The 18,609-nt window shown below is 45.6% G+C and overlaps 1 protein-coding gene across 4 annotated transcripts in view; it reads right to left on the bottom strand.

Moving 5' to 3' along the window:
* Positions 1-18,609, bottom strand: part of LOC101933726 (oxysterol-binding protein 2) — a 374,699-nt gene that overhangs the window by 185,778 nt on the left and 170,312 nt on the right. The window contains exon 1 of one of the 4 annotated variants that reach the window (XM_065568640.1): positions 12,276-12,844. The exons of the other annotated variants lie outside the window; for them this stretch is intronic. Within the exon in view, the coding sequence (XP_065424712.1) occupies positions 12,276-12,285 (10 nt within the window). The 5' untranslated portion in view covers positions 12,286-12,844. Of the gene's footprint in view, positions 1-12,275; positions 12,845-18,609 lie in introns of those variants that run through there. 4 annotated transcript variants of the gene reach the window in all.

Here is an 18,609-nt window from a genome sequence, read left to right as displayed (position 1 = left end):
ATATTAGGAAAAACTTTTTCACTAGGAGGGTGGTGAAGCACTGGAATGGGTTACCTAGGGAGGTGGTGGAATCTCCTTCCTTAGAGGTTTTTAAGGTCAGGCTTGACAAAGCCCTGGCTGGGATGATTTAGTTGGGAATTGGTCCTGCTCTGAGCAGGGGGTTGGACTAGATACCTCCTGAGGTCACTTCCAACCCTGATATTCTATGATTCTATGATTCTAATATTAAATGGATTAAAATTGGCTAACCGATGAATCTCAAAAAGTAATTGTAAATTGTCACCCAATGGGGATGTTTCTAGCGGGGTTGGGCAGGGATCAGTTCTTGGTTAAATGCTATTCAATATCTTTATCAATGATCTGAAAGAAAATATAAAATCATTGCGAGAAAAATGTGAAGATGACACAAAAATAGATGGAGTGGTAACTAAATAAATGAACAGGTTACAGAGGCTGACTTACAGCACTCGATACATCTAGGAACAAAGGAAGTAATCCCTCATACAGGATGGGAGATAGTATCTTGGAATGCAATGACATTGAAAAGCACTTGGAGGTCATGGCAGATAACCAACTGATCATGAGCTCCCAATGTAATACTTTAGCTAAGGCGGGGGGAGGGAGGGGGGAAACGGGACATGATCCTTGAATGTGTAAGCAGGGGAATATCAAATCGGAGTAGAAAGGTGGTATCTCTGAATACAGCATTAGTGAGATCATTGCTGGATACTGTGTCCTGTTCTGGTGTCCACATATAAAAAAAACCCCAAAAACATTAAAAATTCAGAGAAGAGGTACAAGAATAATTGGAGGTCTGGAAAATATGTGACTTACAATGAGAGACATAAGAAGCTGAATCTATTTCATTTATCCAAGAGAAAGTAAAGAAGTGATGTTTGAACCTGGTTTACTATTTCGGGAAGAACTTTCCCCTAGTAGACTGCTCTTTAATCTAGCAGACAAAGGCACGCAAGAGCCAATGCCTGGAAGCTAAAGCTAGATAAATTCACACTAGAAATAAGGCATAATTTTTCTTTAACAGTGAAGGAAACTAACCATTGGAACAACTTACCTGGGGACGTGGTGGATACTCCGTCTCTTGAAGTCTTTAAATCGAGTCTGGATGTCTTTCTAAAAGAGATGCCACAGCCCAAACAGAAGTTATGGGCTTGATGCAGGCATCATTTGGGGAAATTCTCCAACTTGTGTAAGCAAGAAGTCAGACGAGATGATCATAATGGCCTCTTCTGTGAATCCTTCCCGGGCCAGAAACATCTGAGGCTTGAAGTTATCGTCCAGACAGTAGCTACTAGTTCACACCCTCTTGATGAGCTCCGCTCCCAAAGTCACACTGCACCAGTCTCTCACATCAGATGCCACGTAGAACTGTGCACAAGATTAATTATTAGGAAAAACGCCTGGCCTGCATGATGATGGATCAGCGTGTCCACAAATCACAGCCCATCAGTGCTCAGACCAACTGAGCCTAAACAGTTTCTAAGCACTGCACTGTCTAAAACAGGCTCTGTCAACACCTCTTGTCACAGGAGCCACCTTAAGACCATGCGACTTTGGCTACCATGTATAATCATGTATCAGTCTATGCGGCGTATACATGGGTCAGTGCTTTTGTATGTAGTTCATGGTGTAAATACAGGGACAGGCAGTTGCGACGTGAGTTGGCTTATGGAGGAGTTTATAAAGGAAATTGCACAGATGCTGCTAGCTGGTTTCCTTCTGAGCAACTGAAAACTGCGGCTGCTGCCCTGCAGGCCCAGGAGAAGCCCAAATACTAAGGCCAGGTGAAACGGATCGGAACTTCTCCCCAGAGTCACGGCAAACCATTCCTGAGGTGGGGAAGGGTTTGAGGAAGGAAGTAGCAGTAGCACGATATCCTGGAACAGAGCTACTGTGGGAAAGGCTCCGGTGACTCAGCTGGAAGTGGAAGCACCAAGGTGCGGAGGGAAGCTTACGCCACCCATGCAGAAGCAGAAAGTACCATAAAGCTCAGGTGAGAGCCCTATGATGTGCGATTTCAGCCTGATTCCCACACCAAACAGTTCTGGATGAAGGCAGAGCAAGCAAATGAACTTTTGGATCCTTTCTTTGATCCACCAACCGAGAGACCCTTTTTCTGATGACGAGGGCTAAGTGTAATCTCAGATCAATTTAGTGCAGCATTCATTATACATTATACTTTGTCTGCACCTCAGTTTGAAAACCTCACTTTAGAGTTTTATAATTTGGCCTTAAAAGTCTTTTCTGCCTTAGAATTTGGCACATGGTCTGTCAGCCCAAGAGCACTGCCTCGTTAACTAAATCATTAGCATGCAAGCAGCACCGGTACCTCTGCTGCCATGCGGGAGACCTGGGGTTGACTCTCAATACAATTTTTCACACCTATTAAGATCAAATATTAATGAAAGACTCTAAAGTGTTGGATGAGGTCCTGGTCTGTGGAGAGGGTGCCTAGGCACTATGAGAATACGAACAATTATAATTTTATAAGATAGTGGTTAGAACAGCAGACTGAGAGTCAGGATTCTGGATTCCATCACTGGCTCTGACACTGAATGCACTGTATGACCCAGGGCAAGCCACTTAGTACCTTTAGGTCTCAGTTTCACCTGTAAAATGGGACCAGTGATACTGACCTACCTGTGCCTTTCTATAATGAATTTCATCTAAGGATTTCAAAGGTATTTACAACAAAGTACTAAGGAATTAATTATAATCATTAAATTAGACTGTTGTAAAGACTGGTCACAGCCAGAAAACCGGAGGGGTGCATGACAATTCCCCGCCAAAGAGCCTGCTCCGTTTCATGCAAACTTGGTGCAACTGTTGGGGTCATGAGCAGGGCCGGTGCAAGGAAGTTTTGCGCCCTAGGCGAAACTTCCACCTTGCACCCCCCCCAGCCCTGCGGCAGCTCCCCACCCCCCCTCCGCCCTGAGACGCCCCCCTCGCGGCAGCTCCCCCATCTGGGCTCCTTTCTGAAGGTCTGTACTGGTCACCTCTTACACACACGAGCAACAAGTTAAATAAACCCTAAAACTGTGTCTTTTATCACCAAACCTTCCATGCAAACTAACTTTACATATAATGGTCAAAAGAAAACTGGGGATATAGGGGGCTCTGGGGGTGTTTGGGGTTTTTAAATTCCATTTCTTTTATCCTGGCCTGAAAGCCCTGGGGATGAAAACCTGCATTCTCCAATGAACAGGTGTCAATGGCAGCACCCTGTCCCCACGCCCAGGGTCCCAAAGCCATGAAGTGTTTAGTACAGGGAGCGGTTCTGTAAGGGGAAGCAGCAGATGTGATGAAACACTCACTTTACGGGATACAAAACAAAGAGAAACTGCAATGGTCTGTATTTATTCACAGAAGGTGCTCCAAAGACTTCTGCCTACAGCAATGGGCCCAAGATCCACTGCTCCCAAAAGAAGCTGTTTTAAAGGGAGCAGCCTGAGAATTTGGGGGCTGGAGGTAGCGACCCTCCTGGGTCCACCCTAGAGCTGGTCACACTTTTTTTTTTTTTGTCTAAACATTTTTAGGTGGGGAAAAAAGGCTTTTTGACCAAAATGAAAATTTCTGCAGAAAATATTCATTTAGGCCAAAATTTTCTCAGTTTTCAACTGAAACCCAACAGTTCCTTGGAATAACTTTCCAGTTTTCAGTAAAAGTTTTTCAGGGTTTGGTTTCAGTTTTTCAGGGGCAGACTGGAAGATGTTTGTGGGAAATTTACACAACAGAAGTTGTTTTTTCAAAATTTTGGACAAAAAATATTTGGCTTTTTTCTCCGAGTTCTCGTCCAGCCCGTTATTGCTCGCCCCAGGAGAGCGGGCACAAGGGTGGTGTTGACGGGAACAGCTTTGGCTAGAGGAGGCTTTTGGCTCAATTGTTCCCTCCCAGATAGAAATGGAAGGGCCCCTTCCATGCAGGTATCTCCCCCTGTCTGTGATAAAAGAGCTGGGGGTTCAACACCCCCAACAACTGGCCTTGTCCCGGAGAAAGCTCTCCTGAGGGCTGGAGAAGCACATGCAGGAAGGGAGGGAGCTGGGAAGACTGATGCATTCTGCACCTCACCCACAGCCCCAGGACAATCTGTCAGAAGGTAACAGCCTGGGACTATAGCCCCTTTCCCACAGAGCCCCCTCTGTGCTGTAGAACCTGATAGGGGGATGCTGGGACAGCAGCCAGCTAGTGGAGCCCTGTCACCACCGCTCTGGCATGCAGCCCTGCTGCTAGGGTAGTGATGGAGAGCCACTGGGGCCCAGGAGGGGGCGCCCAGGTCCTCCAGAGGAATTAGAGACCACCGGATTCTGTGAACCCAAGAGCAAACACCCCAACCTCACCCCAATGGAACAGTCTGGGGAAATGCCTTCCCAATCCAGTATTATTTAAGATACAGCTGCGTTACAGTAAATATCCTATCGTTCCAGTAACACAATCACAGCTTGTACTTCCAACAACCCCATCACCCTGAGATAGCGAGTGAGAGGGAGACAAAGAAGTCATTTGGGATCGGCCAGGAAGACCACACATAATGGTCTGACATAGGAAAATGTCTATAGTAATGTGACTGCCCTGGATTCTGCCAAAAGCGTTCTTTTTCCATCAGAGAACAGACACACCCATCCAGGACAGTGATCACCATCTTAAATTGCCAGGTGAAATACCATCACAATCCTACTGAAAGCTACTCTACCGTTACGATCTGCCAAGAGACTCCATAGACACACCAGAATGTATTACTAGCTGAAGTATTTAACACCGAAACCCATTATTCACCGGAACACATGAAAGGAAAGTGTCGTCCCCCCTTGATTTAGGGTTTAGGTTCCAACAAGGCAATGTGTTGTGTGCAGTTACTGTAAGAAGCTTTTCTTAATCAGTCTAAGTCCACTGGGATAAGGCAAGAGATTGTCTGTTCTGCTGTATGGAAAAGGCTAGCGACAAGGCTAGGACAGGTCAGAATGAAGGCTGGCTAGGACTTTTGATACACACACACACAAATAATATTTAGATGTGCGTATAGACACACACACACCGGGCGCGGGGGCACGTGCCTGTATTCCCAGCTGAGGCTGGCAGATCGCTCAGGGGTTCTGAGCTGTGGTGCATTGTGCCGATCGGGTGTCTGGTGTCACTGACAGCCTGGCCAGCAGGTGGCTGAAGGACTGGCTAGAACAACACAAATGACGTTGTGATCAGCGCTTTCTCTGTCAGGGCTGATGGACCAATCGATCAAGGTGATATACACACACATATATAAATAAAATATAGATAACATTTTACATATATAAAATTAAATCCTGGTGTGCACTGGGAACGACCCTTGCAGCAAGGCTTTGTGGCTGCTGTCCCCCGCCAACGCTGAAATCCATATTTCATTGTCTTTGTAATAGGTAGGAGACGATGGATGGATGGATGGACATTTCCACAGCAGGGCGGGAGTCACAGGGAAACAGCACAAAGGCAAACCCTGAGGCTATTTTAATTTAATTTATACATTACAGAAAGGTCCTTGTATGCAGTGTCGGTGCAGCTGTGTTGGTCCCAGGATATCAGGACAGGTCTACACATAAAATGTAGCAGCTGCACCATTTGCAGCGCTTCCATGAAGACGCTACCTACGCCCAAGGGACAGCTTCCCCGTCGGTGTAGTTAACCCACCTCCCCGAGAGGCGAATTGTCCGGTCGACTTAGCGCTGTCTACAGATGAGGTTAGGTCGATATAAGTAGATCCTGCAAATCCGCAGATATCAGCAGACCATTTCTGCGGCTCACATGCAGATACAAGTTTTGTATCCGCGCAGGGCTGTAGAAATAACGATGTCGCTCAGGGGAGTGGGTTTTCCCACCCCTGAGCGACGCAGTTAGATCGATGTAAGTTTCTAGTACAGACCTGGCCTTAGAGAGACAATATCTTGGATGGGACCAACGCCTGTTGGTGAGAGAGATGAGCTTTCGAGCTCACACAGAGCTCTTCTTCAGGCCTGGGAAAGGTGCTCTGAGTGAGTGTCACAGCTAAATACAGGGTGGCTCAGACTGTTAAGCAGGTAACACTTACTAAAGGACCATTCAAGATGAAGTGGCCAGTTAACACCCCTCCAGTCATGGGGTGGGGAGGGACGAAGGTGGGGAAGGCAGCGGGGGCTGCTATTGGTTACACTTTGCTGTAATAAGCCATAAATCCAGTGTCTCTATTCAGCCCATGATGTTAAGTGTCTAGCAAAGGCATGAATTTAGGCTCCCAGACTCGTTTTGGAACGTGCTGTGCAGGTTTCCTTTGCGAATGAGGACTGAGAGCTCAGCTACGGAGGGATTGCTTTGTGACGAGCGGGGCTCGTACACCGCCACCTCAAATGTTACAGGGACACGCTGTGCCACTTCAGCATGGGCACTACCTACGCTGACGGCGGGGTCTCCCGTTGGCATAGGGAATCCACCTCCCCAAGAGGCGGTAGCTAGGTCAATGGGAGAATTCTTCCGTCGGCCTAGTTCTGTGAACACCGGGGTTAGGTCGGCTTAACACCACCACCCAAGGAGTGGGTTTTTCACAGCCCAAGCGACACTGTTAAAATGACCTAATTTTGTAATGCAGCCCAGGCCTGTGGGTGAACACTTGCAACAAAACGATCCCTCTATATCTGATCTCTCGGCCTCCATTTCAAAGGAAACCTGCACAGCATCTTCCAATGACGAGCCTGAGAGCTTCAGTTCATAACTCTGCTGGACACTAAAACTCATGGCCTGAACAGACACTGGATCTGTGGCTTATTACAATAACACTGGTCTACAATTTTTGAGAAGTTGTCTGCTTCAGAGATAAAATGTGCTATTTATTATGTATTTTGATGTGCTGAATTCAAATATGACAATTAAAACAACTGATTGGCTACTGTTTCTAAGATATTTAAGTTTTTACATTTTATGTCTATGTATATTGTGTAGATAGTAGAGTTTTAATCATAAATTGTAAACCTAGGTCTTTTCATGTGTTTATGGTTGCTTTACATGATAATATTTCACCTGTCCTGTTTATGTAACACTTTAAAAATCAGCAAAAGGGTTATATAAATAACATTTATTATGAAACAAAAGGCAAAAAACTATTATGTACATAGTTGAGTCCTATTCAGTGTCTACTCGGCGCTTCTTGGCTTGTCTCTTGTATTCATTAAATGGAAAATCTCTTGTCACTGTCCAGCAATCGTCTGCAAGCATTGATGGGCTCCATTTGCCCTGATAGCGTTTCTCCATTGTTGCAATGTACTGGTGAAATCGCTCGCCGTGCTCGTCGCTCACTGCTCCGCAGTTCGGTGGAAAAAAATCTAGATGAGAGTGCAAAAAAATGTATCTTTAGTGACATGTTGCAACCAAGGCTTTTGTATGCCTTGAGGAGGTTTTCCACCAACAACCTGTAGTTGTCTGCCTTGTTGTTTCCGAGAAAATATATTGCCACTAACTGGAAGGCTTTCTATGCCGTCTTTTCCTTGCCACGCAGTGCATGGTCAAATGCATCATCTCGAAGAAGTTCACGACTCTGAGGACCAACAAAGACACCTTCCTTTATCTTAGCTTCACTTAACCTTGGAAATTTTCCACGGAGGTACTTGAAAGCTGCTTGTGTTTTGTCAATGGCCTTGACAAAGTTCTTCATCAGACCCAGCTTGATGTGTAAGGGTGGTAACAAAATCTTCCTTGATTCAACAAGTGGTGGATGCTGAACACTTTTCCTCCCAAGCTCCAATGACTGTCGGAGTGGCCCATCTTTCTTGATGTACTGGGAATCTCTTGCACGACTATCCCATTCACAGAGAAAACAGCAGTTCTTTGTGTATCCAGTCTGCAGACCAAGCAAGAGAGCAACAACCTTCAAATCGCAACAAAGCTGCCACTGATGTTGGTCATAGTTTATGCACCTCAAAAGTTGTTTCATGTTGTCATAGGTTTACTTCATATGGACTGCATGACCAACTGGAATTGATGGCAAAACATTGCCATTATGCAGTAAAACAGCTTTAAGACTCGTCTTCGATGAATCAATGAACAGTCTCCACTCATCTGGATCGTGAACGATGTTGAGGGCTGCCATCACACCATTGATGTTGTTGCAGGCTACAAGATCACCCTCCATGAAGAAGAATGGGACAAGATCCTTTTGATGGTCACGGAACATGGAAAGCCTAACATCACCTGCCAGGAGATTCCACTGCTGTAGTCTGGAGCCCAACAGCTCTGCCTTATTCTTGGGTAGTTCCAAATCCCTGACAAGGTCATTCAGTTCACCTTGTGTTATGAGGTGTGGTTCAGAGGAGGAGGATGGGAGAAAATGTGGGTCCTGTGACATTGATGGTTCAGGACCAGAAGTTTCATCCTCTTCCTCGTCTGACTCAAGTGAGAATGATTCTGGTGCATCAGGAAGCGGCAGTCCTTCTCCGTGGGGTACTGGGCGTATAGCTGATGGAATGTTTGGATAATGCACAGTCCACTTTTTCTTCTTTGACACACCTTTCCCAACTGGAGGCACCATGCAGAAGTAACAATTGCTGGTATGATCTGTTGGCTCTCTCCAAATCATTGGCACTGCAAAAGGCAAAGATTTCCTTTTCCTGTTCAACCACTGGCGAAGATTTGTTGCACAAGTGTTGCAGCATATGTGTGGGGCCCACCTCTTGTCCTGATCTCCAATTTTGCAGCCAAAATAAAGGTGATAGGCTTTCTTAACCATAGTGGTTATACTGCGCTTTTGTGATGCAAAAGTCACTTCACCACAAACATAGCAGAAGTTATCTGCACTGTTCACACAAGTACGAGGCATCTCTGCTCACTTTGACTAAACAGAAATGTGTCCCTTTGCAAAATCAAACACTGACAAATAAGAGAGCACGACACTGTATGATTTCTAGAGCTGATATAGGGCAATTTGTTCAGCAGAGTGATGTAAGCTTCGTTATGATTGCATCATCCATGACTTCTAGGAATAACATGATGCAATTCATATCATGTATGATGCAATACCAGCTTCAGATTGCATCATTCATTGTTTTGCCTAAAAAGCAAGTACTGTCCAAACCCAGTCATAGATTTATTCATAGATCCAGTCAAAGATGTATTTTAGTCATTTCTGGTTTAAATTGAGATCCCTTCCCTTTATAACTCACTTATCCTCTGCCATTCCCAAGTCAAGGGTCGTATATACTGACCCAATAGCATATCTTGAAAACTAGAGCCAATCAACAATTTTAAGCATCATTTTTGTTCTCAGTGACCCAGAATTAGTAAAGTTTGACTACATTTATTTCAGAAGCATTTTGGCTGTAGAGCAGTGTAATTTGTAACCCACTAATCACCTCTCCCTCCCCTCTTCCTTTCCCCTCGGTGACTGGAGGGGTGTTAAGGGACCACTTCACCTTGAATGGTCCCTTGAAATATATGTTAACTGCTTATGCTAAACAGCCTGTACCACCCTGTACTTAGCTGTGACACTGAATACGTTTCCCAGGCCTGAAGAAGGGCTCTGTGTAAGTTAGATAGCTCGTCTCTCTCACCAACAGAAGTTGGCCCAATACAAAAAATTTCCTTGGCGTTCTCGACTCTTTTTAACATGGCTGTGCATTTTTCTCCCACTCATGCGCCACAGGAATCAGGTGGCTTTCCTGTCTAAATGTGGAGTTGATTCTATTTGTGTGTGTGTGTTACATAACACACAACAGCTTGTGTGTGCGTGAACGCCTCTTTATGTACATATATCATTATATAACACGACTATAAAAATAGCGCAGAGCCACACAAAAGAAAGATATAAAAAACAGGACAACCTGATGCTAGGAATGAGCATCCCCTTTGTCACCATCAGTAATTCACTGTAACACCCCGTCGTGCACAACATTTGATTTTACACAAACAATCTAATTACACCTTCAAGTCCATGCAGCATCACACTCCACTTCCTCTACCGTTATCAAAAAAGAAATTAAAGAAACTATTTAACTTAATGCAAAGTTATACTTGAGACTGTACAGAGTGGGAGGAACCGGTTGTGTGTGCTGCACTGTAGCTGTGAGATGGATTGGTGGACTTAGTTCAGTTCCCAGGGGACAAATTTTCATGCCACAAAAAACAGGCTCAGAGTTTGCATTCTGAAAGGAAATGCTGAATTTAACACTCGCACATTTGTCAGAGTTTGGGGTTTTTTAAATCAGAAAGGTAAACCTTAAGATTGGGATTTTCAAATCTGGGATTTTTGAAGGAGAAATGGAAATCAGAGGCTCAACTCCCACTGAATTTCAATGGGATTTTGGTGCCTAACCTCCGATAATCCCAGGCTCAATCAAATGTTAGCAACTAAAACTGACCACAAGACAATCTGTCTGTCCAGCGTGTAACACAATGGGACCCCAATTCCACTGGGACCACTCGGCATCACTGCGACGCAAATAACTAATAAAACCAGTTGTTAGTGCCACAGCCACTGCACCAGAGAAGCCCTTCTCAAAAGCCCGCCAGGAAGGTCGCCATTTCATTGGAGATGCACATTCAGAGAACTCTATTCTTCTTACAAGCTCATGATTGGCAGGCTTTCTAACTGGCCCCTTGCTTGGTAGCAACTTGCAAGCCACTCCATGAAAAAAAGCTGATGGAGTTGAAAGTGGCTGTGAATATAATTTCCCTAAATGTAAGTGAGACTCTGTGCTCAATTGGAAGGCAGCTACTAACAGTTTAAACAGAAGACAGTGAACCACTGCAAACCCCTGAGAGACGGGATTCTCCAGCATGCCTTTCCCATCGTAACCACCCTAAGCCATAGGCATGGCACTGTACGTATTATCTAAGGCCCCAACCTTGCAAATTGTTCTGCTTTGACAGACTGCTGTGCCCACCAGGAGCTTTGCTCCAGTCGAAAGGGCTGTGTAGGATCACAGAGAAAACCAAACAACTCTAAATAAAACAAACAACAGACCGAACTTCGAGCAGTTGCCACTGCCTCCAACGTCTGAATACAACACCGAGTACGGTCCTCGGGACCTGACCCCGACATAACAAGGGGGAGTTTCAGTCCCAAACTGGCGCTGTTCAGTACATTGCTTCATAGACTCAGTAACCGTATAAACCGAAGTTCTCAGATGGACCTATAGTGAATGCTTGCTGAGCATTTAGAAAGCCATTGCTGTAGTAAGTTCAGCCTGCATTAAAGAGCAGGTGCCCAGAATTCAGGAGCATATAATACAGTTTGCCACCAATCCGTTCTATTCATTATTCCGAGAGAAGGGTTTCTGGAGGAACATTTCTGAGCCTCACAGGAAGTGAGCTGTATGAACTGACAAGGCAAGTTACCGTGCAAAAAAGTGAAACCTCCACATTTTATCTCACTGCAATTTCAGTTACAACAAAAACCAACTGTTTTTACAAGTCAATAGGCAGAAGCTCATCTCTCACAGCAGCCAATTTACCCACAATGAACAAACACCCCAATTAACTATTTTCTATTATTAAAAATACTCACAATGCTAAAGAATAAAAAATAATGGAGTTTAACCCCTTCAGCACTAGAACCAGATAGAAACACAGGGTGCCTGGGGGGGATCTCTATGACCTTCATGACTTAATACAACTCATCCAAGTGAAAGTGCCATGCACTGGATAAAGCTGAAAACAGAGATGAGAATGGATGCAGCACACCGTTCCCAATTGCCCCTTTCAGGCAATTAACAAGTCAGCAATCTGTTCCGAGAGAACATGCAGTACCACCATGCAGCGCGGAAGATGGGTTAGGATGGGTTGCTTTCACATATTTTTCTCTTTGACTTATTACATTTCTGCTTCTGTATGAAATGAAATACAAAGACATCTCAGGAAGACCCCTTTCTAGCTGCTACAAACCCTCCATCACGCCAAAACACATTGCAAGACACTCCAAACACAGAAACCGTGGTGCATGACATTTTAAAAATCCATGGAATGCACACTGGACTGAACTGATCATGCAGGAAAAACACCAGCAATAGAACAAGGGCTGATTAGATGAGCATAGGGCCTCCATGAGGAAGCCGGGAAGGCCACTAACCCTTCTTAAATTTATTCAGACAGCCGGAGTTGCAGAAGGAACGACCGGATCCTGTCTCCCAGCAGCCCCTACCCTTCATCCCCACAGCTGGAAGGATGGCTCTCGCGGATGCTAGGCTCTACATGACTATTAGCCGGCCTTGGGATGGATAAAAAATGTCCTTATTCAGCAATCAGCTCTAATGCTGCATCGCTGCACTTACAGTTCCACATTTCACATGATAAAGTCTCGCCCCATGCTGCTACCAGTGCACTACACCATGGAGCTCACAGCAACCATCAAACCACCTTATAACCAGAATGCACCACTGCTTACTTCAGTGCATAAGGCAATGCTTAACTCCGTCAGTGCTGGACAGATGGATCGTCTGTCAGGGAGCAAGGAAAAAACAACCCTAGGCACGACCCCCGTGGACGGTTTTGCTGAAGCGGTCTCTAGTGCAATGCAGAACATGCTTTAGGACATTCGTCCTGAGAACTGAATGTGAAGGGATAACACTTCTGGGAGGATAAGGTTATTGGGAAACAGGCTTGTCCCTTTAAATACTGCTGCAAGTTATTTTTAGGACACTCGCCTATAATATGCATCAGAAGACTTTTTTTAAGGAACTTGAATAAGGGTTTTCCACAGGCGACACTTTAAATCAGCCCAACAGCTTAGCCAGGAAACCCCAGGCATTTCTATGAACAATCACATGCCCCCGTGATTTATCACCCCTGTATTTTATGGGACATTTGGATTTTCCCGAGCCTTAGTGTTTTCCTCAATTGGGGGGGGGGAGGGGTTGGGAAGAATTGACAGGTCTAGGAGGAAATGCTGCACTGTCAGCTCCTGCAGCAAGCCGGTTACTGTATGCCAGGCGGCAAACGGAGCAGCTGGCTGGTCAGCAGTGCTTTAGGGACCTGGAGAGGGAAGTGCTGTGGAATATTTACAAGGATTAGGATGTTCCTCTTGCTGTTCTTGGCCATTTTCAGCGAGATTTCCAAGGTTTCAGAACAAAGCAAAGATCCAAATTCCATCTTTTAAATTGCATCGTCCTGAGCTTACATCCATATACAGTCGGTTCAGGTTTCAAGGTGTCCTAGATAGAAACGGAATGCAGCTCTAGACGGTGTAAAACACCTCCCCTCTTCGCTTTTATTTTTTGGCAAAAACAAAAGGCAGTTTTTGCAGGTGCAAAACTAATTTCCTATGAACAGCAATTTCGATGGGAAAAAAACTACTGAAAAATTCTCTCTGTGTTCTCTACCGCAACAAAAATTTCATAATGAGATTCTACCCAAAATCACAGCCCCGAACCTGCCACTGGCTTTGCTCACCAGCTGGGAACCAGGGTACATGTGAGCATATCAGCGATTAGGATTGTGGCCCAACTGTGTAAAGTCACACATAGCACAAGCCAGCATTGTTGCACACCTGTTGTTATGAAGGCTGTGATTTTCTGCAGGTGCTCAGCCTTTCTGAAAATCAGACCATTTATTTAGCTGCTTAACTATGGATTTAGTGCCAGCTTTAGGCTGCTCCGTGTGAAATGACTGGCCTACTAATCAATTCCCTTTCCTTTGCTCCAGCTAATTATGTTCTTGATATTTCATTACAAGCCCAATGCTGAGGGTGTCAGTGGGATCTGAGTGGTGCAGTTCTTGTGCTGGCCCTATGCACGGGGTGAATTTCACCCTGAGTGTGGAATGGCAGCTCATTCTTTGGAGAAGCAAATCTCAACACGCTCCCCACGAAATAACCTGGGGGATAGCCCACGAGGAGACCTTCACAGATCTTCTTCTCACCGGTATTGCTGCAGGAAGGTTTGTCTGGCCCTACATGAGGATGACTAGCAGTAGTAGTAAGGTGCCAACACTGTATGTGGTGCCATAGGGAATTCCTGGAGCAGAAGCATTACCTGCCCAATCTGCTACCATTTTCCTACCCTTTAGTGTAGGCTGTGGCCTTCTCTCACAGTCCAAATGGCTGTTCTGTTCACCATTTCTACAGGAATCAAAAATCTCCCTTTTTACACCTCGGACAGGTGACAATAACCAGCTTTTCAGAGACTGAATTAAATGAGGCAACACAAGTGCCCTCCATTTTCACTGCTGTGTTATCCCGCTCCTGCCCTACCACAAGAGGAGAAAGAGAGAGAGACATTTCACTGTATTATTATTATTGCTTGTTTGTGGTGCTAGTGCTTTCCAAGCATGCCGGGGATGGTGCTTGCCCCGAGACGCTCACAGTCTCAAGACAGACAGGCAGACAGACATCAGGTAAAGGGAAGAACCAAAGGGAATTCTTGTACTAATCAACACAATTCACTATAGGCAACCAGCATGGCAGATGTGGGCTTTCAAGACACATTTGCCTTTGGTTCCTGCAGGCAGCTCCTCATGCACACTGTCACGGAAGTACAGGTTGGTTTTTCCCCACTAACATCAGTCCAGGAAAAGGTTGAGAGCAAGCTCAGTTGTGACCTCCTCAGATAAAAGTAGCACCCACGAGGCTTACAAACTGCCTTAACGTGACACCGTGCATCGTGAACCGTCAGTTCCAAAAAATGAGCTAAAAGTACTTTCTGATCCTAGCCCTGACCCAGTCACGGCTGCCAGATTTTGTGGGTTTTCTCTTGCAAATATGAGCAGGCTTGAGCAATATCAAGTTACCTGCACGTGGCTCGTAGGAGCAGGTCTATATTTTCCTATTTAAAAAAAGATTTATCTCCCCCTGTCGCTGTGTGAAAGACCCATCAAAACAAAAAGGGACCATTTGGGGGGGGGGGGGGTGGAGGGGAACGGAAACTGACTATATACAAAGAGCTGTCCAGTGCACTAAGCAAGAAAAATGGCGAACTAGAGATTATATGTCCCTCTGATCTCTGTCAGATCCAGTAATCGTAGGGGTTACTTGTAACAATAGAAGGCAAAATAACTTCAGAGAGAAGTGGGATTTTTAATTTGTCGGTTCCCTTGAACAGGTATTTTGGTTTGGACTCTGGATATAATTCACTCTGTCACAAACAGAGGTTTAGCGGCACAATGTATATAGCAGGCTTTGAAGTGAGGATCCCCTGTTCAGATGAACGTTATGGGAGGAAAACATCCTGGTTTTGTTTCTCCAAATGTTCATGGCAAACTGGAACCTTAGGATGTGTATTCCCTGGGGAAATATCTGAATGGATCTTTAGTACGTTTTGTGAAAGTTGTTGGCTTGTTTGTTTAGCACTGTGACATTTTGAGCATTCTGCCACATTTTGCTTCATCTGCCTCCCGCTGATGAAATTTCCGAAATGTGGCCAGCACATGGTTTATCAGGAATGAGGTTATGCAGCAGAGGGGGACTGGGTGGGCAGGAGCGAATGCAAACCAGCAGGGAAGACAGTAAAGAATCAGCGGGAAGACTGGCAGAAGTGGCAAAGGTGGAGCAAAGGATGATGAGCAGCAGTGCCTAGGAAGGGGAACGACTAGAGCTCCTCTGGAGCTCCTAATCACACATTTAGTCTTTCTTCTTTCCTGTGAATTTGGTGCTGCCTGCACTAGATAAAGCCCAGCAGGCAGGTTCCGTGCAACAGGGCGGCACCGACGCACTTCAAGCCTCACCTACATCATCCCAACTCGTGCCAAACATCTGGGTGATCTGCACAAACACTCACAGTGGGCAGAGACCAGGCAAACTCACTTTCTCCTGTGCCCATGACTTGGGATTTGAATCCCAGCTCTGGCAGGCGGCTGATTGTCCTGGCTACCTTCCACACACCACCAATGAAGTGAAGGTTCTCCAGGCTGGCCAGTGAATAGGGCACTGTTCTGGAAGTCAGGAGACGGGGTCTGACTAGTGGTGACCTGCTGTGTAACTCTGGCAAGTCCCTTTGCCTCCCTGGGCTCCAGTTTGTCCTTTGGAAAGCCCTTTGAGAACCAAGGATGAGAAGTGCTGTATAACAGCTAAGCATTACTGCCGGCAAAAAGGAAGGAGGCACTACCAAGAATTCCGCAGAGACAGGAAAACAAGGAGCTGCTGCTCCCAAAGCCAACAGCTCTGGGAACCCAAATTAGCAGATTCTAACAAACGCTTTTCCTTTCACTCCTCTCTCCTCCGAGAGGCACAGCTCCCAGATCTGCTGGTGGCTCACAGAACCACACAACCAGCAAGGGGAAGGCCTTTTCATGCAACCAGGGTGAAGGGAGAATCCAAATTCACCAGTTAAACCTTGTCCCAGGGTGTCTGGGCCTTTTCAAAGGGTGCGGGGGGTCCAGTACAACTGTGACTAATTACCTGCTGCCCAGCTGGGCTTAGGGAAAGGGAGAGACAGCAGCTGAGAGTCCGGAAGGAGGCTATGCAACCCTTGACTGGAAAGGGGAGACACCACAGGCTTGAGAATGGATGCACCCAGGGGGAGCTGATGATGGAGACTGAGCAGGGCCTGAAAATTGTTCCTAGTGGAGAGGCTTGGAGTCAGACAGACCACAGGGAGGAAGGGCTGTGCCCAGTGGGAGACAGGGCAGGGGACGTGGAAGAGACTTTGCTTTGGGTTTGACTTTACCATGGATTAATGACCCAGTCCCCAAGAAAAGGGGTTGTTATTGGGTATAAGTCTCTGGATTATTTCTGGGAACCTGTGAAGGAGAAATTGAGGGAGGGTGTAGCAGAGCCATGCTCGGCTAGCAGGGGCACTACAGGGAGGGCATGCCCTTTGACAAACCAAACCCCTAGTGAAAACAGAGCTGCAGGAGCCCAAGGACATCTCAAAGGCACAGACCTCCTTAGGAAGAGTGCTGGGTACACTGCTGCCAAGCCATATGGCTCATCTAATGCATGCTCTGGGGGTCAGAACACACAACGGTTTTTCTGCCAATGGGTGAAATTCCAAGCTAGAAGGTCCCACAACTGCAGTCAGGAGTGAAGAGGGCAATAAACAGAGAGAGACTCTGACAAAATACATTAAAAGAATACCACACTTTGCTTCTCATTACAAGCATCATGGATTCATTCATGAGCTAATTATAACACCTACAATAGAAACATTTATTATTAATAAAAACTATTCAAAAAAGCACAACCAGCTGGAGTCACCAGCTCTAATTTTAGGTTTTGTTAATAATAATAGCAGTGGTTTTGAGAGAGGTTTTTTTTATTTCAAGGAAAGCACGTTGGTCTTTTAAATGTAAACATTCCCTTGTAGCGTTTGCATCCCCAACATGGTGCTAGTGTAGGAGAGAACCAGAAAGTGAAACTAGAGACTGGTCAGTCTCACTTTTGTCTCTAGTCTAGTTTCATTCCCCAAGACAGGTGAAATTCAGAAAGAAAGTAAGATAGATTAACAAACATCCTTTCAGTTTTCATAGTCCAAAGTGTGATTACTAACACAGGTAGCAGCATTTCTGTATATTATTATTTGTATGTAGATTTTCTCCTGGCAGTGTCTTTTTAATGACACTATCACCATCCACCTGATACCTAAGGACTGTGTCATATTTCTTACATTTTTATTTACCAAAATGTATATCCTTCAACACTAGCAAATAAAAACACCTGACCAATTAAGGACAAGGAATGTAGCATATTTAATAAGATTACGTTTGTTAAAACAGACCAAATTCCAGTTCAGTTCCTTAGAATCTCTCGACCTAATTTCTCCCTGTAGCTTCAGCAGGATACAGTAAGAAGCAAATCATCTTCACTATCTGTTCTAAATTCCTGTGTAGAGTCACTGCACAACTAAACAGCTGCCCCCTTCCCTCCAGGAGATGGTTGCATTTCGGGGGGGGGGGGGGGGGGGGCAAGGTGATTCCTATTAGCCTGATCCTGCCAACCCTGACTTGCCCGAGAAGTCCTATTGTGAGTCAGGCCCACCCACTTGCAGCACTGGCCCCATCTCTCTCTGTTAAATGTGTAAGTTTCTTAGGGATATTTGAGGCCAGACATACAAGCTGGTGTGTATTATTATTATAGTACTATTTACTGAATTCTCTAACAGCTATGCATCCATGTTAATATATATTAGACACCAAAAACTCTGTTAGAAAACATAAAGGCTGCAAAGTCAAGCACACGAAAGATAGGAAATGCCAGAATTAAGGTTGCCTGTAAAACATTAATTTGGCCCCTGTGGGCACATGCATTATGACACAGGCTAGAATTACATCATCACATACAATTTTTCCACAGGGCCCCTGCCTCATTCAGTGCACAGAATAAACCGGCTTTGAGGACGAACCAGGGTTCTGCAATGAAGGAGGCTGTTTATCTCTGTCCCTCCATCCTGCCTGACTCTGGTCCAGCTCTTGTTCCGTCTATGTTTGCACCAGGTGGCTTCTTCCTTCACAATAACTGGCCAGTAGCAGTGGGGTCGGTGAGAGCACAGGAGAGACAGGCTCCCTGATGTCAGCTATGGTGCCCAGCCCAGCTCTGGCCAGAGCAGCCGGAGCTCCCATTACAGGGAAAGTCCAGCTTTACCCCTGTAGCCCTGGGCTGGACGGAGCACACTCAGTCACTCCATGGGGATGGTGTTTGCCCAGGCTGGTCAGCACTAGTTGCTGGGAGAGGCAGTG

The sequence above is a fragment of the Chrysemys picta genome, chromosome 15 (genome assembly GCF_011386835.1).
Source record: "Chrysemys picta bellii isolate R12L10 chromosome 15, ASM1138683v2, whole genome shotgun sequence".
In the NCBI taxonomy this organism is placed as follows: Eukaryota; Metazoa; Chordata; order Testudines; family Emydidae; genus Chrysemys; species Chrysemys picta.
This window is presented reverse-complemented; position numbering and strand designations above follow the sequence as displayed.